Raw genomic sequence first — 23,718 nt, 5'->3', positions numbered from 1 at the left:
TTTATTTTTTATTATTTATTAATTTATTTGCATGAACTTTGTGATTCTTCCATTTCTTACATTTTATTCTATGGCAGGCGCAGGATATCCGACCAGATGGCAGACAGTTTTTAGCATTTCGCCCAGCAAGCGTCAATGTCCGTTCTATTACTCAAGCTGATGGTTCCGCTATTTTTAAAATTGGCAATTCAACCGTGGTCTGCGGAATAAAAGCCGTAAATGAAGAAACAGACATTTTTTGTTTTAATCGTGTTATCTGTGATTTAACAAAGGGTTTTTATAGGAACTAACTACTCCAAAGGCAGAAACTCCTGATCGTGGATATGTTGTACCAAATGTTGAATTACCGCCACTTTGTTCGCCAAAGTTTCGGCCAGGTCCACCATCCGATCAAGCGCAAATCATCACAAAGCTGATAGACAGTGTTCTAGTTGACTCTTCAGTTCTAGACTTCAAAGATCTTTGTATTTGTAAAGACAAACTTGTGTGGGTGTTGTATTGTGACCTTGTGTGCATCGACTACGATGGTTCGATAACAGATGCATGTATTGGTGCCCTAGTTTCTGCTCTGAAAACATGTAAGCTCATTCTTTATTATGTTTCTCTTATTTCGTACTAAATTTCTAATAGTGAGTATTTATAAAAATCATTACTTTTGCTACAGTAACTTTACCTGAAGTGTCATACAATTCCGAGACTGGATCTACGATTGTACATCCTGTTAACCGTAAAGCATTTCCAGTTCAGAAATCGCCTGTTAGTACAACATTTGCAATCTTTGATGAGTGAGTTTTTATTTTATAATATCTATGTTTAACTGCCAAATTGTATTCACATTTGTTAAACTGTAACAAATATTTCCAGTCAGCTTTTAGTTGCCGATCCCACCGAAGAAGAGGAAACCTTATCATTAGGTCGAATAATTATAGTTACAAATGAACAAGACTTATGTTGTATATATAAGCCAGGTATATGTTGAATATTTGCATTTCCTTTTATTCTTCAAAAAATAATAATGAAGTAATCACTTATTCACATCTATTTATAATATTGTTTACGTTGCACTTTACAGGAGGTATACCTACATCGCAAGACATCTTATTGGAAAGTTTATCGAAAGCGAAGAAAAGGGCCGAGCTTATTAGAAAACTCATTAACTCAGCAATCTCGGCAACATAGGAGTGGAAAGTGATTGTTTATTCAACATATAAGTGCATCAATTAAATAATCGTCATAATAGCCATATCAATGACTTTTTAGGCCTGTACAAATATCAGTCTGTGGTTTTGACCATTGATACTTCTCAACTCTGTGTATTATTATTAAGACATACGTGGATCGTTTTTTCCTCAGAATACATAAAATTAGATTTTTACGTACAATATACAGAAATAAAGTGACTTTTCTTAACATACACGTCGCATGCATTACAATTGCATTTGACCATCGTTACAAATAGGAATAAATGTTTTTTATAGGAAAGCTGACTAGCACACAGTAAAGTACCAATAGAAAAAAATCTTGGTTTCCAGTTAAGAGCTCGATTAACTGATCATGTCATTTGGAGACAATACTTTGACGCCTATACCTTAATACAAGCACGTTTTCTTCATGATATGCAAGAACTCCTCTTGTGAGATTTCACCGTCACCATCTCGGTCTGCCTCGTCGATCATTTCTTGCAGTTCCTCGTCGGTGAGATTCTCTCCCAGTTCTCCAGCCACTCGTTTCAAGTTTTTGAATGATATCTTCCCCGTATCGTCGTCATCAAAGAGTCTAAAGGCTTTCAAGATCTCTTCTTTAGAGTCCTTCTCGGCCATTTTCTCAGAAAGGATATTCATAAATTCCTCAAAGGAGAGTTTACCGAGACCATCCGGATCAACATCGGCAATTAACTTTTTAATCTCCTCCTTCTTAGGCTCGAAACCAAGTGCTCTCATCGCTACTTTAAGCTCTTTCGTAGCTATCTTTCCAGTTCCGTCAGGATCAAACAAATCGAAAGCCTCCTTGATGTCCACTTTCTGTTCCTCCGTAAGTTCAAACTTCGTGGCACTTTTTTTCCGTGCTCCTCCGCCGATCTGCTTCTTATAATTTGAAGTCTGTAATATAGGGGATCTCTAAGTAAATCTACGATTAAACTTCAGTTCTTAAAACAATTACAAAGTGGCCATACCATGTTTTCATTTAGTTGGAACTCTTCAGCTTCCCCAAACGACGCCGTAACATTTAGCACAGAATTTCTTCTCTGAATTCCCTCAGAATTCACAGGCTCGCTTCGTTTGTTGCCATGGTAATTAATCCAATATTACTCTACGAAGACACGAAACGACGAACCCCTTTTATTTCGTTCCTTCTAGAATTCTTGTTAGGTTAGGTCTGGCACAGCCATACCTCGACCGTCACAAATTTACCTCCTCGTAAATAAAACCAATACTCTTATTATCAACATACAAATCTAATTAAACTAATCCCGCCTTGCCATTACAAATGCATGATATCAACGGAATATATTTGTAGATTTATCGATCTTCACACGTTTAAACGTAAAGCATCTTTATACGAACAGAGACATCTCTGATACGAACTGAATCGCACCTACAATAGTTAGATCGCCGATCGCTAGATGGCGCCACATTCTCGAATTTCGTTGCGAATCGCATCTATTTGAAATCATAAAATGGCCGCGACTTGCAAGCAAGGAAAGAGTAAAGTAAATTTAATTTCTCGTAACAGTTGCTGTGCAAAGTGTAAATTGACAAAATTAGCAGTGATTCGACCACCGATCCCTCGAGTTTCATCCTTCCAGGTATGGAATCTCTAAATTAAAGAAACTTGACCCGGCAAATCGGTTTTTATATGCAAATTGCCCGGTACAAATAATACGCGATCAAGAAGTTCACTTTCAAAAGGTGAAAATTGCTTCATCGACCCAATTTCGATGACGAATACAGTCGTGGGCGATAATGTTGCAATTGCCCGTCCTAAAAAAGTACGGAAAACAAGTTTTCGATACGAATTTAAGCACATCAAAACTGTGCTACTTTATACCAGAATAATTAGGTAAATGCCGATACAGGTATTGATTATTTTATATCAAAGGCAATTGTTTATACTTGGTAGTCGCCGTTATCGTTTCTCTCATTTCGAACCAGCATTCGGAATCTGATAACATTTCTGTCAATATCAGTTTCCTGTAATCAGAACTTGTCAAGAATTACCGGCCACCAGTTGCATCCAAGGTAAGTGATCAACAGAAAATAAATTATAGAAAATATATAAGTACAACATTAACATGCCAGGAGCCTGTAAAAACTATTTTCGTCGCTATCAAAACTTTCGCAGATAACAATTGAGCTATTGATTAAATCCACTCGAGGATGGGCGTTAGATATATCCAATATTAACTGATAAGATCCCAGATTTATATATTCTTTCAGATATCCGAAACTGTGAAATTTCTCTGAAATTCCCTTAACGTGCCCAGGCTGAATAAATTTCCTCTTAAACTGGTCCCCAGGTTTATCCAGTGGACCTGAAAGAGGGAAAAATATCTCTTATCAAGCCCAGGTATTACCTCACGCACATGCGCATATCCGTAATTACAAATCTCTCCGTTACTTAATCCTTCCAATGCATGAGCTTGGAATTAAAGTGGCCATTTTATTTAACGCTAATAGAAAAATCTGGGCCGTTAAAGGCGAACGATCGAGTTTTGAGGAACTTTCGCGCGATCGCAAACCTGTCCCCAGGTGGGAAAAAAGATGTTTCTTTCATTGACAGTCGGCCCCCGTTGTCGAGAGACTCGGTAACTCTTACTTTCACATCGTCCGCGATCCGATCCGCAGGTGAGTGGTGCGCGAGTCGAGTTCCCATAGAGTCGACCTGGAGTTGGTTCCCATCGGTCCTTTAACCCGACTCGTCAACCTGTCGGCATTGTCAATAGTCCTAACTCACCTGCGACATTTACATATTTCATAACCAGGAGTAGGTCAATTAAACGTCCCTTCCCTATCGAAGAAGTTACATTGAAACTCGAGATTCTGCTCCGCCTCGTGCATCGAGAAATATCGGAAAATCCCAAATTCTGTCAAGATAATTCCATAATTTTTAATATTGGATTTTTTACTCCTAATGCGATGTTCATTGTCAGGTAGTGAATTCGGTAATAATTAAATTTACGCGCCAGTGGAATTTAATATGTGATATACGTGAAATTTGCGTGCCAGTGGAATTTAATTCTGGTTTAATACATGATATGATACAGTGCTTCGTTCACAAGTGTAGAGATGTATTAAGATAGTTAATATCGTCGCTGTTATCTTGGCTTCTTGCAAATCCACTCGTATTTATTTTCGTTTCTTACAAACTCTCTGGTAATATCGGGATCCAAAGAAAAAATCTAAGAGAACGGACCGGTTCGTTCGCATACTTGAGAGAAGATAGTTAAGTTGATCCTCACGACTACGTTAGTCACGGTGTCATAAACTTGAGTACAACTTCGTTGTGTACTGCGATTAAACGTTCTCTGGTAGTGTCTGATAATTCTTTCAGCGCTCCATCACGTCGAGGTAAACCCGTTAGAATTATAATACCAATTATATCTATTTTTAAAATCGTTAGCTTGCAACCTCGCATGGAGCAGAGATGATGGCAGAATCCTATTGTTCTTACGAAGATTTGCGTTCCGATGAAGCCTGCGTTTTACTTCACAAGGGGCCTGATATTTTGGAAGCATGGCTTTACTCTTTGTCATCCGATTGCCAGTCGGTAAATACATAGATAATTAATGTCTAATAATTATTCGCGAAATGCAATATTCAAAATAGTCGCAATACACTCGTGGATCTTCTGTTCTATTTGATAATAGTTTCTCGATGGCAGAATTATTAGAAATAATGCGGAATGATTTATTTTTAGTGCCCTTTCTCTCGAGTTGCACGATTCTCAGATCAGGGAGATACAAGTGTGAAGTTTGACACCGCGACTCAAAAAATTTGGAGAGTCTACGGAAATGGCGAGATTAAGCACATTTCTGCGTTGAATAGAAGGTTTGCAAAGACTCTTAACAGAGTGGAAATGTTTTATTAGAATTTAAAAGTTGATAGCAAGCGGATGCAAAATATTAAAATTTCTATCGACTTTTACATGGATACCCTATATAATTAGATGTAACCAACTCTAAAATTGTTACTCGATTTCTTTAGTAATTTACTATGCGAGACGGTCCCCAAATTGTGCCAATTTGGCACGTACAAACTCGATGTCAATAACGATAGCTGCCAAGTCACCACAATTGAACAACCAACGGATCCATACATACGTAAATAAATGTTATTAACATTAAAAATGATCTGATATCCAACATTAATCACACTAAATTGAAGTGAACGATTAATGTAGCTTTGATTTAATGACAATCCTGAGATACATTTTTAATACTCATTGACAGCTCTCCTGATCGCATTCAGTGCTATCGCGATTTTCCTGTTCGGTTTCTCTCTCGTACGAATAATCGCTAATTTGCTGAAAAAACGATTTCGGAAACAAGTAGAGTCCGAGGAACCCAACAAGAGCACCGGAAAACCAAGAATCAGATCCATCGATACATTTAGAGGGCAAGTTAATTGAATATTGGAACGTTAAAATGAAAATCCTTAAAAGCCACTTTCACATCCCCTTAACCTGCAGGATCAGTATATTATTTATGATTTTCGTCAACGATGGAGCCGGAGGATATTATATCTTGAAACACGCCGTTTGGAATGGCTTGCTCATTGGCGATTTGATTTTCCCGTGTTTTGTATGGATCATGGGAGTGTGCATTCCCATGTCGATTTCTTCCCAACTTTCTCGTGACACTTCTCGACTGTCGATCGTTGCACGTATCTTAGAGGTGAACAATTTTCGGTTTATTTCTGTTTTCCATCCTCCTATTATTTCCAGCAATTAACATATTTTTATACTATTTGCTTCAGCGAAGTATTTATCTCTTCGTTATTGGAGTGTCGCTAAACACGCTAGGCACGGATGCGCAGTTGGAAAAAATTCGCATATTCGGCGTACTTCAACGATTTGGTATCGCATATTTAATAACTGCTTTATTGTACACCCTGACGACACGTCGCAATGTCGAGGAAGCCAAGGTAAACCTTTGTGACCCGGAATTAATTAAGTCAATACAGTTTTCGTAATTATTTTAGTAATTCGATTTGTACAATCAACAGGATTTATTATGGTTTATTAATTTTAGAGTCCGATAATTCGGGGATTAGGCGACATCGTGACTCTTCTTCCGCAGTGGATCTTGATGTTAATAATTATTGGCGTCCACACTGGCTTAACATTTTATCTGCCAGTTCCTGGTTGTCCGACGTACGTAAATGCCAAGAACCTTTTTTTAATTCTAGATACAGTAAATTGTAGATCATTAATTAGAGGCTCTACTAGGGAATAAAAGTATGTCGATGTTGGTTTTGGCAAATTCGCTTCGGTTTCAGTGGTTATTTGGGTCCTGGAGGTCGACACGAAGACGGAAGGTATTCCGAATGCGATGGTGGAGCTACAGGATACATTGATAGATTTTTGTTAGGCAGAGATCATCTTTACCAATTTGCGGAAATTCAGCAGGTTTACGGATCGGGTCCCTTTGATCCCGAAGGAATACTGGGTACGGCGATAAACTTGAAACAAAAATCATTAAAATTCTGAGAGCGTCATTTTGAACGAAATCCTTTTGTCCATTGAGTAGTTAAAGCTGAGTATCTTTTCCAGGCTGCCTCACATCGATTTTCCAAACTTTTTTGGGCGTCCAGGCTGGGAAGATAATAATCACCTACAAGGACGGGAGAAATCGGATGATCCGATTATTAATCTGGGCTATTATTTGCGGATGCATCGGTTCTGCTCTTCATTTCAGTGGAGCGATCCCTGTCAATAAAAACTTGTGGCAAGTTTCAGAATCCTAACTTAAGTGATTTAAATAATTTGTATGTTAGAATTTCCCTAGAATCGACAATTTTTCGTGCACAGGTCTTTATCATTCGTATTCACCACCAGCTGCTTTGCGTTTGCACTGTTTGCAGTGTGTTACTTTTTTGTGGATGCTGTCAGTATCTGGAGAGGTGGTCCATTCCGAATTCCAGGTTCGCATACACTGATAAAAATGCCAAAACTTACTCCAAGGTACTCAAAAATAATTTATGCATATCTTTATCACTCAGGAATGAACGCTCTGGTGATGTACATCGGTCATTACTTGTGTTACCAAATTTTCCCATTTCACTGGAAGTATGGTAAAATGGCCACCCATGAATGGCAGCTGGGTGAAGCTTTATGGGGTGTTTCTCTGTGGACCCTAGTAGCATACATTCTTCACCGTAAACGGATGTATCTAACACTGTAAATCAATGAAAATGCTGCATAAAATGCGAAACGGCTCTTAACATTACACATCGAGCCGTTACAAAGTAGAAATAGAGTTTAGTTTAATTATACATTTTTTAGGAAGCGTCTGTAAATAGTTTTAACATCTCGAAACATAACAAAACCCTGTGCACTTGTTTCGCAAGGTATTTCGGTATCGAAATCGTTCTTCATTCCCTCGTATACAATATTTAAATTGTACACAATTACCGAGTTCGTCCTTGAAATAATTAAAATACAAATGAGAATCTCCCCGAATGAAAACTGAGCTAAATTCTACCAATTACTTTATTACGTACAAGCAGTTATTACAATTCTCTCTTTGTTAACATTATGTAATAATCGTGTCATGAACGTAGGAAGTGATCATGTGATATTTAGTCGAGTCGTGCTAGAAGGTGATACGAATGAGTGATTTGTCGAAGGATGTCTTCGCATCCCCAGGACACCCCGAAGATATTCTAATGGCGCTCTTAAAACTGCTTTCAATTAAAGCCACTCCAATCGATCACCAATTGACTTCACGTTGGTCAAGGAGGAAATTATTGACTGCAATTGAATTTTAGTAAAATAGATCACTTTTAGTCAAAAGCAGTCTTCAGAGAGTCGTGTGCTTCGGACATCGAGTAAGGCTCGCAGGACCTCCGTCTTTTCAATTATCTATTAATTTATTTATAAGTCGCTACGAGAGACAAGTGTCGAAACGATCGACGCGTCTCGTATTAAAGTACATGCTCGACTTTATTTCTGTATAAATTGTTCGGTACACCTCTCGTCGAGGAAAATACACGCGGTGCTTAATGGTGATACGTCGAGATGAAATCAAAATGCTATTTATCTACAAAGTGTCTAGAAACGTGCCCCGCAAGGTGAATTTCGATCACGTAGAAAAGAGAAGTGTACGTCCAAACTTTGGACCGTCTTGTAATATTGTAATTGCAAAGGAGCTTGACACATCTTAACGAATCCCTGTCCCAGTTTCTCAGAGTCGGTTTTATAATCACGAAGAGTCTATACAAAAATGACTTGTACAGAAATATACACTGGAGAGGTCTCCGAGGACCTTGAATCGCTTCGATGATGATCGGTAGACGATATTCTACAAATGTACCTATATCCATTAACTACTTCAATGATTTCTGATATATTTGGATGGATTTACAATATTTTCTAAAAGCCTTTCTGTCGTCAGTTGTCCCAGAATTCTTGGTAGACCGTGTTACGATAAGAGCATTACTTCATCTTCTAATACGTCAATGATATTTAACTTTGAGGTCGATTACTAGATCCCACTTTAACAGCTTTCGACAGAATCCCTCGAACACTTCGTTAGCATGTTTCGCGATGGTTGCTTAGTCTATGTACAAAACCATCGCTTGGTCGTTTCTCATAGAGAATCGCTTAGAGTTAGAACGAATTATGACCTAATGTTTTACGCTTTGGAAGTGTCATGCATCCCTAAATGGAAGTTCTATCTGAATGGGATTCACTCATACGTCAAAATGACGCGTTAAAAATATTGTCACGGTTAAATCTCTCTTCGGAAAACTCGATCGAGGTAACGAGGTCCAGAAAAACCTCCGGAGCCTTCTCGAATTCTCAAGCGGGAACGAACGTTGTTTGAAATTAGATTAAAATTACAAATTAGTCGATCAATGACAATTAATTATGAGGACGAAGTCTCATACACTTATCAGAGCTTTAAAATGTCTATAATCGTTTTCCAGACGATATGACAGAAGAAATGATAAAAGAAATTTAGTAAGAAAAATCGGATAGCATGAAACAGCCTAAGAAGTTGTTCCCACTTTTTCTTTCGTTGTAAAGAAAATGTTTTATGGTCATGTTGACCCTTTAAAGTATACCCAATGTATGCATGTACTCCCAGCTCAATGAAGTTCTGCGTTCTCTGTGGATGAGGGTAACGCCGTTAATTTCTTCTCGTTATATATATCGGTACTTAAAAAAATATTACGTTCAGGTGTGTCTATGACTCCTTTTTCTCTGCATCTGAGAACGTTGGAAAGATTAATTTTATATACTTATATGCGAAGAAAACTGCGGGGAACTCGACGAGCTGTACAGTACACACGTTTTAGGTCAAACAGATTCTGACTAACCGAAAGTTGGAATTTAAATATTCATGATATTTCGTTGAGTTCCATCGATCAATGTACACATAACTCTTTGTGGAAAATCTCTAGTATCGCTATTTAAGGCTCGTACGTAATGACGCAATTAGTTTATTGCAATATTCACTTCGACAGTCACACACGCGGGGAGACAATCTTCTATGCTAAACGTGAATGCGCTAATATATACAAAGCGACTTACATTACCGATCCTTAAACACTAATCCGATACATCGCCGTAATTTGTTTAACGTTAAGCGAAATCATTTGTTAACACATGAGTAGGGAGTGTACGTTACAGTTTAAGTGTCCGGCTATTGTTGTAGACGTTTAAGTCATACGTTATACTCGTAAGATTACTCTTCTAGCGTGGTATATGATTTTTTTTCTTTTTTTCTTCCAACATTTATACAATTCTATCATTAAGAAATGTAGAAAGGTAGTAAATGCTCGAGTCAGTCTGAACGAGCGATCGGGTTTCGTTTAACGGATCTTAATTCTTGACAAAAGTTCATGTCGATTAATCACTCACACTTAAAATATTCGCGGATGCACATGAACAATGTGAACATTTGTTACGTGTGATTTACTTTCGGAGGGTGGGTTAGAGCAAGCACGTGCTCGTTCCGTTTCGATAATGGATGTCTGTTTCAGGAAATCAATATTATTTATCACCCTTCGCAACGTTTCCACGGGTAAATCTTCACCACCCTTAAACAAACCGATTACCATTTTTTATCCTTCTTCTTTTTACAGAACTCGAATGTTAGAAGACCGGGAAATTGCATTTTCTAAACCGTTGTGGGGAGCACTGTCTTCTGCGCAATTTTATCGGTCCTCTTCAATGAATAATCTGAATACATCGCTCGGGTAATGTATCTAAAAATATTCAATTATACATATAAAATAAATTCACTATTCCAACCACTCGATACTTCCAAGATGGCGGATGATGTCGGAAGTATTTTAGCTAGCTACTTTTTTTAGTAACTTTCAAATTTATCGGAGTTTCTGCTAGCCTCCCGGAGTTAAGTTAAATGCTAAGTAACGCACTTCATACGCTCTAAGTTAGGGAAAATATCACTGTTTAATTACTTTACAGGGTTTACCCAAAGTCGGGGTACTCCTCACCCGAATATTCGGACACTTTACAAGTCAGCGTGGAAACACCATTGACAATCACATTGCAATTGATATATATATATATATTAACTTAACTCTTGTCGAATTTTCATTATCAGGCCCAGAGTTTCGGGGAATTTTATCGGAAAATCTGTGATATACCACTGACTTGATCCATCATTCAAACAAAGCACACCTGATGGATATGGAAAAGTTCATGAAGCACTCTCGGTGCATTCGGTCGTTCGCACTTACATTAGTAAGTAAAGACTAGCTTATGCTGTAAGGACTCGCATATATTGTCTTCACAGGGTCCGTATTATAAATTCATCCAATCGATTACAAATACGAACGTGTAACCACTCATTAATCGAGTCGTTGAATCTGCAAGCGGGGAAGAAAAAGGAAATTTTCTCATGTTCTAAAAAGTGCAAGGGCTGTTCCATTTAAATATAAAATCTTTAAGTTGTGCATACTGATTGCATGACAAGTGCATTAAGTGTCTTTGGCTATGTCGATTGCAGTTCGCAACAGCCGTGACATGTTAACCGATGTGAAACTCGAACGTACGAATTACACATAACAATGAGCAATTGTTACATAATAGAAAACACGCATTTAAGTCGAATGCACAGATACATACGTGTATAAAATACGCATTTAGTCAATAGTTGCGTCTTGTACGTGATACATGTATGTCTTGTTCATTCTACGGTCGTACATTACATTTCTTATTTACACCACGCATGCATAAATTCTACATGGCAAGAATTTAATTTAAGAACCAAACGTGGATGTTGTAATAATAATTTCACGCGGTGAAGAAAATGTAATCCTTCGACGTTACGTTCGAATCAAATTTTTTTGCTTACTTCCATTTGTGGAATGGGCTATTTTGTATGTACCTAGTAATTGTAGCACACATAGTTTCGAGGGAATTGACGTCGCGTAATTCTAAGTTAGTTGTCATTGAAATAATTAGTAATGGATTTAATATTTATACGGGAATCCGTTTGCAGACTCAGCGACAACGTTAAGCACGTGCTACGTCCGATAAACAATATTGCTGATTACGTGCCAAGTAATGTCCAGTCACACGCATTGTTCAAACATAATCTCTCCCGAATAATGTTTTTGAGCGAGTGCACGTTATTGATCGTATAACTTTGTTAACAAATAGTTCCTTCATTGTCTGAACGTCCAGGAAGCTTCGTTGTATCGTATTCCTTGTAAACATTTAAGTAACAAACTGGCAGTAATGTTATACGAACTAGAAATTAAGACACTATCGTCCAGACAACAAACACACCGAACACGAAGTTGCAAAATCAGTGAAAAATTAAGCGTGTGATATTTACAAGTTTGTGCTCGTGTAAGCAAGAAGAATAATCGAGGAACTAGCCGGTCGTCTTTTTTGGCTAGTTAAGTCAATTCTGAAAAAGAAATGAATTATCTCTTTGTTGAATTACAATCCGTTGCTTCGAACTTAAAAATTAAAGGACCGCCATGAAAATAAAATTAACCGTTTATAATCATCGTGGAACGTTCTACGATCAATACGAGCAAATCGTCCAGGAACAAGATTCCGAAAGAGAGAAGCATTTGATTATTATTTCGTTTAATAACTGATTGTTGTTCGGATGCGTCGAAGTTATCAAACGCAGTCGCCGTTGCCTTACGCTAGCCTTAAATAATATTTACAATGTCAAGGGGCCACTGCCCGTAATAAGGCAAAAATCTAGATTTATTGTTTAACCTATTATTGCGTGCCTCGGTCGAAAAGGACCGAGTTTACAGTAATTAATGCATGCGCTACGCACTGAAATGTTTCGCGAGGAACAACAATTTCTGCCGAGTTGCTACGCTCGAAGGGAAATCATTTACTGATTCGAGATGTAATTGTCCTTAATTATGGTACCTGTCGCGTAATTCGGGGAGAGAAACTAGGAAGACGGTATAAAATTAAAATTCATAAAACCTGTGTATTCGTTGTCAAACGCGTCCTGGGAGTACTATACAGTGATCGATAACGCTAATAAAAAGTACCAACAATCGTTCGGTTCCCGTGAAATCATCCTTAACACCTTGAGTACCGGCACCGTCAGGACATTTTTCGAAGCCGAAGAGGTCCTAGAAGAGGAGCAGACGTCACGAGGCGTCGGGGTCCCTCCGAGCGCAGCAAAGTCCAGCTAATAGGTTAATCAATAGACGTACTCATTTGCCTTTGGTAGCCCTGACGGCCTTGCAGATCTTGATCCACGGGTGCCCGGAGGAACTGCAAATGTCACAGACGGTGGAGGAGCTCGAGGACGAGGAGGGCTGACTAGCGGTGTGGCCGGGTGTGCTCGGCGAGGACGAGCCCTCCCTCTTGGTCGGTTGCTTGCACGAGGAGGAAGACGAGGAGACGAGCTGGAGGGCGTCGGCCGAGGAGGGCAGGGAAGCCGGGCCCCTGATCTTGTGGGAGGCCGGCAAGGTGGCGGAGTTGTAGGACGAGTTCGAGGAGGGCAGGATCGAGGGCGAGGGGCTCAAGGATGGGCGCTTCGGCTCCAGGATGGACCGGCCCGAGGGCGACGAAAGGCGCATGCAACGCAGAAGGTTGAGTCAATCGTTGAGCAGACCCTGAGACACGTTGATCAGCTGTTCCTTCAGCACGCGGAAAGATGGCCGCACCTCCGGGCAGTGGGCCCAGCATTTTCTCATTACCTGGTGAAGAACATCACGAAGAACATTTGGAGTCAACAATTTCTAGGAGTCGTTCACGGCAAAGAGTGAGAGGTTGGCCTCGCTTTTGACTACTTCTCACATTTTATAATAACGTTGGATGCAGGACGTAAAGTAAAGAGGCATTGAACGTAAAAAATTCTTTAAAGGCTTTAAACGGAGAACGTATCGGGTCTGGAACGAAAGTACCCCGGCTGCGATAATTTTAAACAGCGGTGTATAATTATACGAACCTCGTACACTTCCTTAAAACAAGCCTTAGGTTTCTCCAGAATGATTCCTCGTTGAACCCGCTCGACCACCTCGGTGTTCTTTAGACGGCCATAGGGCATCCTCCCGCAGGTGAACACTTCCCACATGAGAACACCATAAGCCCAGACGTCGGATTTCGAGCTAAAGCGAGTATAGTTGAGAACTTCCGGTGGTGCCCACTTAATCGGGAATTTGGTGCCTCCGCTGCTGGTGTATTGGTCATCTAGCACGTACCTTAATAAGTACATACAAAATGTATAAACGGCCATCACAATTTCCGGGAGTTCCTGGCAAGTAATTGATAAGGTCTAAACTCGAAGAGAAATTACCTAGCCAGACCGAAGTCTGCAACTTTGACCACGTTCTCGGAGCCAACCAGGCAGTTTCGTGCCGCAAGATCCCTGTGAATGTAATTGTGCCTTTCCAAGTACGCCATTCCTTTGCAGACCTGGAACCAAGGTACATTTTACGGTTTCGAACGATTCGATACACCTAGTATGGAATAGTTTCACAAACGAAACCCAGATGTCGCCTCGGCACAACTTTAAATGTTACCTGTATGCACATATCCAGCAGAAGACCAACATTAGCGCCAAGAGTCGCTTCATGACGTCGGAGGTAGTTGAGGAGAGATCCATGTCGCATGTATTCCGTCACTATGTATATTGGCCTATCCTTACTGCAAACGCCATAGAGCTGGACTAGGTTTTGATGCTGTAGTTTCCTGAAAGCGGAACCATAAGCCGTTAGCACTTCGACTAAAAACAGAAGAGGTAGTTATTCTACATTCAATCCTCATAGCGCGAGTACCATCTGAATAGTTACATAATTATGCTAATAACCTCGCCGGTACTTCCTGAATGGGACTTTAAAAAACGTCGTTTTACCAGGTAACGAGTCTCTTAATTAATGCGCCCGTTGACGCTAATGATCCTGGTGATACTCATCGTCGAGGGATCATCGAGCAATTTAATTTTGAGTACTTTTGCGCGAATTCTATGGTAGAGACGGTGTCCTTAGAAACTCATTTAGGACGCCACTATTTTTGGCTTTTCTACAAAGCTGCATTTCAAGCACTTCTAACAGTGCAGGTTTTATGTCGTGGAGCATTTACGTCACGGACTATTCTCTGGTACCGGAACAACCGACAAGGCATGTCATTCCTCGCATGTAGATGACTATTTAGGGGCAGGGAAGGTTCCTGGTCGTCACATTGCCGTTCATTTAACACGGTGACGGACACGATAAAGCGAACTACCTCGCTGCGGACCATGATGAGCCGCATGACCAGGACTGCTCATGATTTCCCGCCCAGGGGAACGACATCGATCAATCGACGCTAATGCGCGTCTCCATTAAATATTTAAACCGTTAGGAATGTTTATAAGGACCCTTTATAATTCTTATCGACCTCTTCCAGGATCCCTGCCCGACCAGTTGAGGGAGGAGATACTCACGTCATCACTTTAGCTTCCTCTATGAAGTCGTCTTCCGACATCGTGCCTTCCTTCATCATCTTGACGGCCACGTCGATGGAACCTCGCCACTTCCCTCTTCGTACGACCCCAAATTGCCCCGAGCCAAGCTCTTCCAGAAGGTGAAGCTCCGCTGGGTCAATCTCCCATTTGTCTGAAAGTTAAACGCGTAGATCATTTTTATATGTTAGAAAAATAAGCTGGGAAGTGCGGCTTTGCGTTCGGTGACGAGTACTGGGTGCACTTGGCATCATCAGCAAGCAGAAAACCCATCGGAATGGGGATGGCTGATACCAACCGTGGCTCAGTCCTGCGGTGGGTGGTACCGGGCGGTCGCAAGGGCTGGTTTTCAATCGGCTGGCTAATCCCCCGCTGTTGTGCCTGTGATAATTCACAAGATCGGGAATGGAACCGCAGCAATGCTTCTCCGAGAGGTAAAACTCCCCTCTGGTATTCTGCTTGATGTGGTAGTGCTTCACGTGGGGGTGCGGTCTGCAAGTTGCGAGGTATTATTAATTAAGTTCCGCGACCAGCCTCAAAATTAATTACCAGGCTCTGAATTCATAAAATAACGCGGTACACTGTCGGCTCGTAAAGAAACATTTTTCCGTCTCCTTGAACAAAGACGAAATACGTAATGGAATAAAAATACATGACCCGCTTCGTGTTTTTAGCCGTATTAATTCGAGCATAATCAGGGATGCGTTTAGAGGCAGATTGCGGCCTTACCGAGCGACACTTACACTTTTGTGTAGAGGGAAAGCGTGTAGAGTCCCTTCGTCGAAGAATTGCGCACGACAAAGCAACCTTCTTTGTCCTCCTGCTTAAGCAACGACTCGGCTCGCTGGCGCGACATGTCCCCCACGTACCATCTGCAAAATAGAAATGCATTTTCCGTTTTTAAACTCCCACTGCCCGGTTGACATGCTCAATCTATTCGAGGTACCACCTATTAATTAGAGTGCATCGCCGCCGTTTCGGCGCTTTTACGCAAATGTGCGCAATTTTCCCCGACGCCGAGGGATACTTTGCATCGGGACCGATTCGGAACTGGTCGCGGTGAATTTCGAAAATTTCCCGTTCGATCCCACACCAGGAAGAACGTTTTCATGTAATGACGATTTACCGGGTGCGCAGAAACCATAGGGCGAGTTAAGCGCCCCGAAAATGCGGACATTCCCTTATATGTATATTTAACGCATGTCGACGGATTTTTTCCACGTCGACCCTTAAACTTACCTCCCTAATCTTTTCTATACATTCACGTTATAAAATTTGACAGAAACTTCGTACACCCGGTTCGGAGGAAAACTTCATAAATTAGACCTCTGACGCGACTTTCGCATCGCCTTAACGAATTATTGTTTCCGCGGTGGTGGAGATTTAATTTTTTTTCATTCCATCGCTGGCGATGTTGAATACTCTTTTCTTTTTTTTCCCCCAGTATTATCGGCAATTAGATCGCGAAATTATTGCTGATTGCTGTGGATGCGAGGAGGCCAATTACCGCCTTGTTCCGCGCAGTGATAACGACTCGCGGGACGCGACAGATTATCTCGGCGTTAATAACTACGAGCTACGGTCATTCCGACGGAACGTTAACGTCGAAATGCCGCTTTGCGTGGCGTTCACTTTAAATCGTCGGCGCGTATTATATCCCCGCATTATTCTCCCCGAAATATCCCGAGTTTAAAACACGCGCTCGTCCATTTTGCCGCTCCTCGTGCGTGAAATCGCGAGCGCCGCGCGTGAGCGTAATCGCGGCCATTATTCGGGTATTTCGGGAAAGTGATCGCCACCTGTGCTCCGAAAACTGGGATTTCCGGTCATTTGTCCCGTAGGACACAATGCTAAGGATAATTACATCCGTCGCGCCGATATTTAGCGCCTTTGGTTGCGCAGGTCGGAAATCCGCGGGTCGCCGAGACTTGTCTTTTAAATCCATGGGGATGGGAGTTTGAATATGAATGTTTATTAGGACTGGGATTACGAACAATTATCATCTCATGGTTGAAAAAGAGAACAGCCTTAATATTTCCTGTGTTAGGCCAAATATGCCCGGAAAGCAAATTCCAAGGACGGGAAAAACGAAAAGGGAAGGCTCGCGATGGAATCGCGAATGATTAATGCTCGTCTCGTGGTTTCGAAGGGATGCCACTCTAGCCTGCAGAGACTCGCGTTCGATAAATGGAGACTGATAAAAACGATATGCGCCTGGGGTGTTAGGCGATGGGTGTTGGGAGGACCACGGCTATAAATCACTGCTGAATGTCCCACTTATAGGTTAGGAAAGGTCGGCGCGTTCGGTCCGGAAAAACTCCGAGCACGCCCAAGGTGAATATTTCAAGCGACCCTGCGATACCGGAAAAAAGCTCTTTTCTTTCTCGGCAATTCGATGCTTTTCCGTCAACCCCGGGGATATTCTTGAAAATTTCGCGCAATCCCTCGACGTTAATATCCAATTCTTGCGAATCCAACGTCCCGATAGGTATGTCACTTGTAATTACTTACTCATACTTTTGAAGACCTAAAAGCTCCTTCTCCTTTACGTAATTACTAGGAATGTATCCGATCGATCTGAAAGCAGAAATCAGGATTTTCAAGGCCTTCGGAAGTACTCAACGAAAAGTCTAGAGAGGATAGAGAGAAATATCGGAAAATCCACGCGGCGTCTCTTTGGTTCTTTAAAAATGGCGGGCGATATCTCGAAGAAGTCGGAAGGTCCCCTTACCCGTGCTCGTCCTTGACTTTCCACCAGTGCTCCTGGGAGTCATCCAACACTTCGTATTCCGCGCCCTGAAATGCCAAAGTTTCCATCAGTTGCAGCTGCAGAGACCCTGCGGAAATATTCGACTAGGTGCACGAGTGCTGCAGGGGGGATTTAGTTTTATTCGAGGGTGGAGGGTACGTTTCCACTTCCTGTCCTCTCCCCTTCGGCACTTTCGAGTGTCTCAGAGTACACCATTGTTCCAATGCAATATTCTCTGCTGCTTCCTTGTTAAAAAAGTACTTCAAATATCCCGAGAAAAACCATCGCAATCTTTTCTATCATTTTTAAATCCCATCTCGACTCTATCCAATACCCTAAACTCTTCCTGACATTTCGTCGTTTTTTCCTCAGTGAAGACACTTAGGCATAAAATTGATACAATTGTTTGTTAATAAAGACCGACCTTTTCAAGAGATAAATCCCCTCCCTCGATGGCTCGGAAAGGGTAGAGAGCCACGACCACTTTTGTCCTCATCATCAGTTTGTCCTGAAAAGCACAAGGCACTTTTCAAAGCCATTTAATCCAAGCTCTTCGAGTCTCGATATTTAAATTTTCGTAATGGAGGAATAACCGCATTAGCATTGAATTAATAAAAAGGGGTGCGTCTATGGTATAAAAAATAAATTATCGTGGATTTTACCTTGGCCTTGGAAGATGGTGTCCCAGGGGCACCGCCTGGCATTATTGGCGTGGACGGGGTGCCTGCAACAAACGACAATTTATTTATTTATTAACCCCCTGGTAACGTTAATGTAAATTGAACGGTCTTATCCATGCTCGCACATATTCAAGCGATGAATGAAACGATGTCGTTTATGTTATTTCCACGTTTCAGGGGATTTAGTTATTCATTAATCAGACGTCACGGACTCTCCGTGACTTCAACTACTACGGCAACTTCACGTGGGTTTTCATCCCTTCAAAGCGGATCCGACCGATGAGTTTGTATTAAATTGGCTCCGAGGAAAGTTGCAAAAGGTCTTTGCGGTTAGGAGCCCTCTCATTGGGCTTTAAATTATTCCCCGCGACGTCGACGTAAACGGCGCCGACAAAATAATCCTACCTCGCGAAGCCGTTCTTCAATAAGCGCTAAACCCTTTCCTTTGGCATCTTCGAAATCACTGACGATACCAACTACATATACGCGAGCTTCTATAAATACGTATATATACCCGAAATAGGGTGAAAGCCGATTAAAAAAAGAAATGGCCACTTTCGAAATTAGATGGAAACGCCACGAGGGGAGCTTTTCATTGGAGCTTTCTCTGGAAGACCGTGGGTCATTACTTTCGAAAGAGCAATTCGCACGAGAATGGCTGCCAAGAAGAGTAGCACCTAAGTACTTTTAACCCCCTCGTTCGGAGATTATAGGAAACTTGATTGTCGAGGATACCGGAGGCCCTGGAGAGCACTTCTCGTAGCAATAGTCCAGCCTTCGATTCCACTTCCTTCTGATAATGGCTTCACGTGTCTTAACACGGGTAGAGGGAAGCTTAACATTTCAGAGTGAAGGAAATTCATTACCAAAGGATCGAAGAAAAATCTCCCAGCTAGATATACAACATTGTTTTATATTTAATGTGCAGGCTATGTGGAAAGTCTTGACACTAATTAGTTTGCGATCGGCAAAATGGGGTGTTGCAAACTTTTGTTCAGGGTCTGGGGGACGAAGGGATCTTCTGGTCGACCTGGTGATCCGCGAGGGTAATTTTCCTCGGCGGAAGCTACACGAGAATTCCACACCCCTCCTGAATCGCCCTGTATAATGACTGGGGAAAGTTGGAACTCTCTCTAACAGATTCCAACTCTCAAATTAGGGACTGTTAGCGAGCAGAGACAGAACCCCCTGGAGCCACTCGTAGGCACCGATGTGACTAATGAGAAGTTACTCGATTTCGAGGCAGTCGGATCCTGTTAAACAAATTCCGATTGGACGTCACGTTCAACACGGTTCTTCCAACATTTGCATTTGCAATCGATTCGCGTCCGGCTTGTACAGGGTGTCTATATTAAGGGCCCATGAAAGTGAGGTCCAAAGGATCTCGCTAATAGAACTTTCCTCCATATTGGATATACCGAATCGCTTGAGACATTACAACGCGATGACTGATTTTATTTAATTATTCCATCCACCTTGAATTTACATGCACCTGGATTTACATGGATCATCCCAAGGATGATATGCAACGGCCTTCGAGACGGTTTCTTGGTCGGCTCCATGAGAACGGCAATAAAATTTCTTTTTCATGAAAATGTCGGGTCGGATGCAATTTTCTTGGCAAGACACGGTCTGACTTAGGCGGGAAAACGAGGCGAATGCACCCGGTGCGGTGCAGAGCGCCATGCAAATTGCACATGACTGGCTTGACGAGCATGTCGTCGAGGTTGGCGAGTGGGGAGCAAAATAGGAAAAAAGTCAACTCTGTGGAATCATGAGGACGCGGTCGCATGCGCCATTACGCGACCGGGATAAATTCATTCCGAGGCGGACAAGTTCCGAAATCAAGCCAGCGAAACGCAGGCGGAAACGCCGGACGAAGCCAGACGGCTTGATTGCATTACTGGAAATATCTGTTGCAGTTGCAGTTGCCATTAATGAGCTCAGATGCCGGATTCACCGTGAATTTCCTCCCCGAGTTTCGCGGGAGGAGAAGAACTTCAACCAAGCGAAGTCGCTGGGATTTCCGCGGTACCTCGAAAATACGGCTACATAAATTAATTACATTCCCCATTTCGAGTACCCACCTCTACTGCCGTTGGTGAACATTCCCATTGTTACTTAACGTCAAGTCTAAAAAGTCAAATCACCAAGTTACTCATCTCAATTTCTTTCTTTAATTCGAGAGGGAAATTTTGCGGTTTTTTTAATTTTTCTTTTTTTTCCTGGCGTGTAGACCTCGGGATTAATATTTGCTGGTTGCAGCAAAGTGTCGCGGGTGTTTTCCTATTTACGTACTTCCGTATTTACGTGTCGGGAGGGCTTAAGTCACGCGTGATCTAGTTTCGAGCAGGAAGACACGAGTGGCGGCCGAAGTGCGCTGAAGTAGGCCAAGGGGGGTTAACGAGACAAAGAACCTACTCGTCGCTTACACGTGTGTCGGGCCTGAGTGCAATCACGGAGCACCTACTTTTTTTTTCCCCCTTCCTTTTCCCTCGTGGTACAGCCGACAGATTAATTTTAGAGGATCCGCCGAGGGATATTAAGTGCAGCCATCGAAGGAAAAAACGAATCCCCTCGCGTGGATGCTCGCATTGAAAAAACAATTTCGCAACTTCCCTAGGGAACCTCGAGGAAAGAATTTCCGATTTGCTTAATCGCATTAGAGTCCGTTTACCCCGGATCATGTTTGGTGCTCAGACACGTGAACATACATTTTTTTTATTTGACCATTACAAATGTTTTCAGATTTGCGTATAAAACTCGTGATAGGAACGTTTTAATTCCTCTAACAATTCGAACGAGGAGGCAATGAAAGAAAAAAAGTGCAGGTATGGAAAAAAAAAAGAAAAAGAAAAATGATGCTTCACTGCAAAAAGAGATGCACGCGGAGGAGATTTTTCGCATTTCTGTCAACGGACGGGAAATCCGGGGAAAATGGAGGAAAATCCGCGGGGAAAAGGGTTGCGACTGAAAATTCGCGAAACAATATCCTCCGATTCTCTGCCGGCGGAAACGAAGGGATATAGAGAGAGGAGAGAGAACATCTTGCATAGAGAGTGGAAATTCCCAGGAATTTCTCTAATTCCCTATCGGCTGATATTATATGCAGATATCGGGAAAAAAATGAAGAAGAACAAAAAAGAGAGGTAGAAAATCGCTTCCCGCGTTTCCGAGTCGCGCTCGTGAAATAAAACTCCCTATAGGCGGGAACGAGGTGTAGGTGTCAAAAGGAAAAAAAAAAAGAAAAAAAATCTCTCCCTGCTTCGCGAGGGGAGAATTCCCGAAATGGAATTTTCTAATCCCCCGCCAACGAGTGGTGAATGCAAATATCAAAGAATGGGCAGAATTTATTGCCAGAATGGGAACAATATAGAATAGATGACCAACGCCCTAGATATTGCCTACCTACTAAGTAAATAGACCATTTAATTCACTCTAATCACTTTTCCCACATTTAATCCAGATAATGAAAAATCCTGGCGATGCCCCAACTGCATCCGATAGGCCAGATATTTATTTCTTTTTGCCAAGAATCATTTTATTGCCGGAAAATTTGTCGCATGGACGTGATGAGTGGAATTACCGAAGCCATCGGGAAAATTCGGTGCATACATTTCTACTGCATCGCGATGCATTTTTCCTCGAAAATCCGGCGTGGCCCGCGCGAGACTCACAATCGGTCGTTACGACGTTATGAAATTATTCAAATATATCATGTCCAACAAATTTCGGCCGAATCAATAGGTGCTCCCGTGCACTCGGGGTTTTATGGAAAGTCGCCGCCGATAGGGCATGCGTTCATGCAAATTGCGAGGTACGCGGTGCGCCGCCTCATAAATACAATGCGCTTATAAATGATAAAGTTAACGATCAATCCCGAAAGTAACTGTCTCGATTTGTTGAAATCGAAGAATTGGGAATTCATGGAGAGACATTTCGTTGCCGGGGTAGGAGAGGAGCGGAAATGGAGGTTTCAAAGATTAACGCCGTTCGTCTATAAAATATCCCTCGGCCATATCGAACGGCAATTATCGCGCACGTTTATCGAGAAAATATCCCCGGTCCGTTTTCAACAATTAAAACGTACGTTTATCGAGGAAATATCCCTGGGCCGTTTTCAACAATTAAAACGCAGGTTTATCGGCAAAACATGCGCGCGCATCGGCATTTCCGTGGCCCCGGGCACTTTGGCTAGCGCACCGTCATCGATTCTTCACGAGCATCGGTTAATCGGTTAATCGAGGCCGCATTAAGGATTCCAGTGGCCTAATTCAATTTGGTCCATTAGAAGGCATTACCGAGGAGCGGTAAAGTATCGGAATGCGATCCCGGCGTTGCAATTCGATTGAGCCGCCGAATTCCCTAGGCAGGTGTTTCATATACACGTATATAGAAATGTATATATCCTCGGAATCGATTCCCCTCGATTTAATTGCAGCCGACGGATCGCTCCGGGAAAAAGGAACGGTCCACGACTGTCGATAACCAGTTCGGAAACGGCGGGGCCGATGGCCGGCGACGTCTGAAAGCCCGAGGAAGATCTATCACCCCGGGAAGCGCTCCCAAGGGGTGCACGAAGTCCGAATTTCATTTCACGAGTGAGCAGTCGGCTGAGAAACCCAAGGATTTATGCCCCGGACCAGACTTGGCGGCCAGCTAGTCGCTTTATCTTCCGATTCGCGCTATTCGGTACCACCTTAGGTCAGAAGGATAACGTAAGGATCGGCTCGGACTCCCGCGACGGGAGGAGAAACGTCCAGGCGGAAGAATGCTGCATTCGCGATTTCTGACCGATTTTATCGGGATTTCGGACAAAGCTGGTGTACCGTTTCCTTTGGAAGAGGGCGTATTGTCCTTCCCTATCGAGAAGCCGGCTCTAAAAGTGTGTCTAACGAGGAGGAAAATTGCTTCCTCTCCGAGAGGAACCGAAATGATATCTGAAACGGAGACAGATTATCGCCGACTCCAGGTCGGCCGTATCCCGGAGAATCCGTCAGCAGGATATTAAACCTTTTCAATTCCTCTCAAAGGGGTCTGGGATTTACTTCTGATCCGGCCCGATTTTAATATCCATTTCCGCCTTTCGAGTTAACGAGATCCGCGACTTGCGTCGATCTGCATCGCGCCGGGAAGGCGAAACAAAACGAAGCGTTATCGCCCCG

At 42.2% G+C, this 23,718-nt stretch overlaps 5 protein-coding genes across 14 annotated transcripts in view; 2 read left to right on the top strand and 3 right to left on the bottom strand.

Annotated features, from left to right (window-relative positions):
- Positions 1–50: 50 nt before the first annotated feature.
- Positions 51–1,416, top strand: LOC105702442 (exosome complex component RRP43; the record flags this gene model as incomplete). Its single annotated transcript, XM_012430022.1, has 5 exons — positions 51–215; positions 284–578; positions 665–785; positions 865–968; positions 1,073–1,416. Coding segments are annotated over 5 exons (792 nt in total), but the record flags the coding sequence as incomplete, so codon positions are not given.
- LOC105703455 (caltractin) lies at positions 437–2,573 on the bottom strand. Of its 2 annotated transcripts, XM_012431869.2 has the most exons (4): positions 2,174–2,571; positions 1,589–2,099; positions 674–845; positions 437–568 (listed from the first exon to the last, which is right to left on the bottom strand). In XM_012431869.2, exons 1-2 carry the CDS (start codon positions 2,174–2,176, stop codon positions 1,590–1,592), a joined length of 513 nt encoding a protein of 170 aa, XP_012287292.1. In that variant the 5' UTR covers positions 2,177–2,571; the 3' UTR covers positions 437–568; positions 674–845; position 1,589. The 2 variants fall into 2 exon arrangements, with proteins under 2 accessions (XP_012287292.1, XP_012287293.1); XM_012431870.2 differs by lacking the exons at positions 437–568; positions 674–845 and having other exon boundaries at positions 972–2,099; positions 2,174–2,573.
- A 23-nt stretch (positions 2,574–2,596) lies between these two features.
- On the top strand, positions 2,597–7,680 carry LOC105702878 (heparan-alpha-glucosaminide N-acetyltransferase). The gene is made up of 14 exons (XM_023431788.1): positions 2,597–2,806; positions 3,188–3,239; positions 3,518–3,567; positions 4,621–4,767; positions 4,918–5,048; positions 5,205–5,320; positions 5,450–5,615; positions 5,689–5,893; positions 5,976–6,143; positions 6,251–6,372; positions 6,498–6,667; positions 6,772–6,946; positions 7,030–7,142; positions 7,221–7,680. The coding sequence occupies exons 1-14, from the start codon at positions 2,678–2,680 to the stop codon at positions 7,400–7,402; spliced, it is 1,926 nt and encodes a 641-aa protein (XP_023287556.1). The 5' UTR covers positions 2,597–2,677; the 3' UTR covers positions 7,403–7,680.
- Positions 7,681–7,692: 12 nt separating this feature from the next.
- The window catches only part of LOC105702834 (tyrosine-protein kinase Btk29A), a 103,653-nt gene continuing 87,627 nt past the window's right edge, over positions 7,693–23,718 (bottom strand). For all 9 annotated transcript variants that reach the window (XM_023431783.1, XM_012430776.2, XM_023431784.1 and 6 more), the window contains 11 exons: positions 18,536–18,597; positions 18,298–18,381; positions 17,856–17,920; positions 17,636–17,701; positions 15,868–15,996; positions 15,423–15,616; positions 15,107–15,278; positions 14,205–14,373; positions 13,979–14,097; positions 13,631–13,883; positions 7,693–13,379 (listed from right to left, as the gene is read on the bottom strand). In XM_023431783.1, coding sequence (XP_023287551.1) covers positions 13,278–13,379; positions 13,631–13,883; positions 13,979–14,097; positions 14,205–14,373; positions 15,107–15,278; positions 15,423–15,616; positions 15,868–15,996; positions 17,636–17,701; positions 17,856–17,920; positions 18,298–18,381; positions 18,536–18,597 — 1,415 coding nt within the window. In that variant the 3' untranslated portion in view covers positions 7,693–13,277. The remainder of the gene's footprint in view (positions 13,380–13,630; positions 13,884–13,978; positions 14,098–14,204; positions 14,374–15,106; positions 15,279–15,422; positions 15,617–15,867; positions 15,997–17,635; positions 17,702–17,855; positions 17,921–18,297; positions 18,382–18,535; positions 18,598–23,718) is intronic.
- LOC105702437 (putative protein TPRXL) lies at positions 12,891–13,259 on the bottom strand. The gene has a single exon (XM_012430008.1). The coding sequence runs from the start codon at positions 13,257–13,259 to the stop codon at positions 12,891–12,893; it is 369 nt and encodes a 122-aa protein (XP_012285431.1).

This window comes from Orussus abietinus, unplaced genomic scaffold (genome assembly GCF_000612105.2).
Source record: "Orussus abietinus isolate OABI.00-Male unplaced genomic scaffold, Oabi_2.0 scaffold169, whole genome shotgun sequence".
In the NCBI taxonomy this organism is placed as follows: Eukaryota; Metazoa; Arthropoda; class Insecta; order Hymenoptera; family Orussidae; genus Orussus; species Orussus abietinus.
Note: the sequence above shows the minus strand (reverse complement) of the source record. Positions and strands in the feature narration are given on the sequence as shown.

Coding starts and splice junctions, on each gene's coding strand:
- LOC105702878 (XM_023431788.1), top strand. CDS start 2,678: ATGGCCGCGACTTGCAAGCAAGGAAAGAGTAAAGTAAATTTAATTTCT. Junction 2,807..3,187: donor CTCGAGTTTCATCCTTCCAG/GTATGGAATCTC, acceptor TGTCAATATCAG/TTTCCTGTAATCAGAACTTG. Junction 6,144..6,250: donor GCAATGTCGAGGAAGCCAAG/GTAAACCTTTGT, acceptor TATTAATTTTAG/AGTCCGATAATTCGGGGATT.
- LOC105702437 (XM_012430008.1), bottom strand. CDS start 13,259: ATGCGCCTTTCGTCGCCCTCGGGCCGGTCCATCCTGGAGCCGAAGCGC.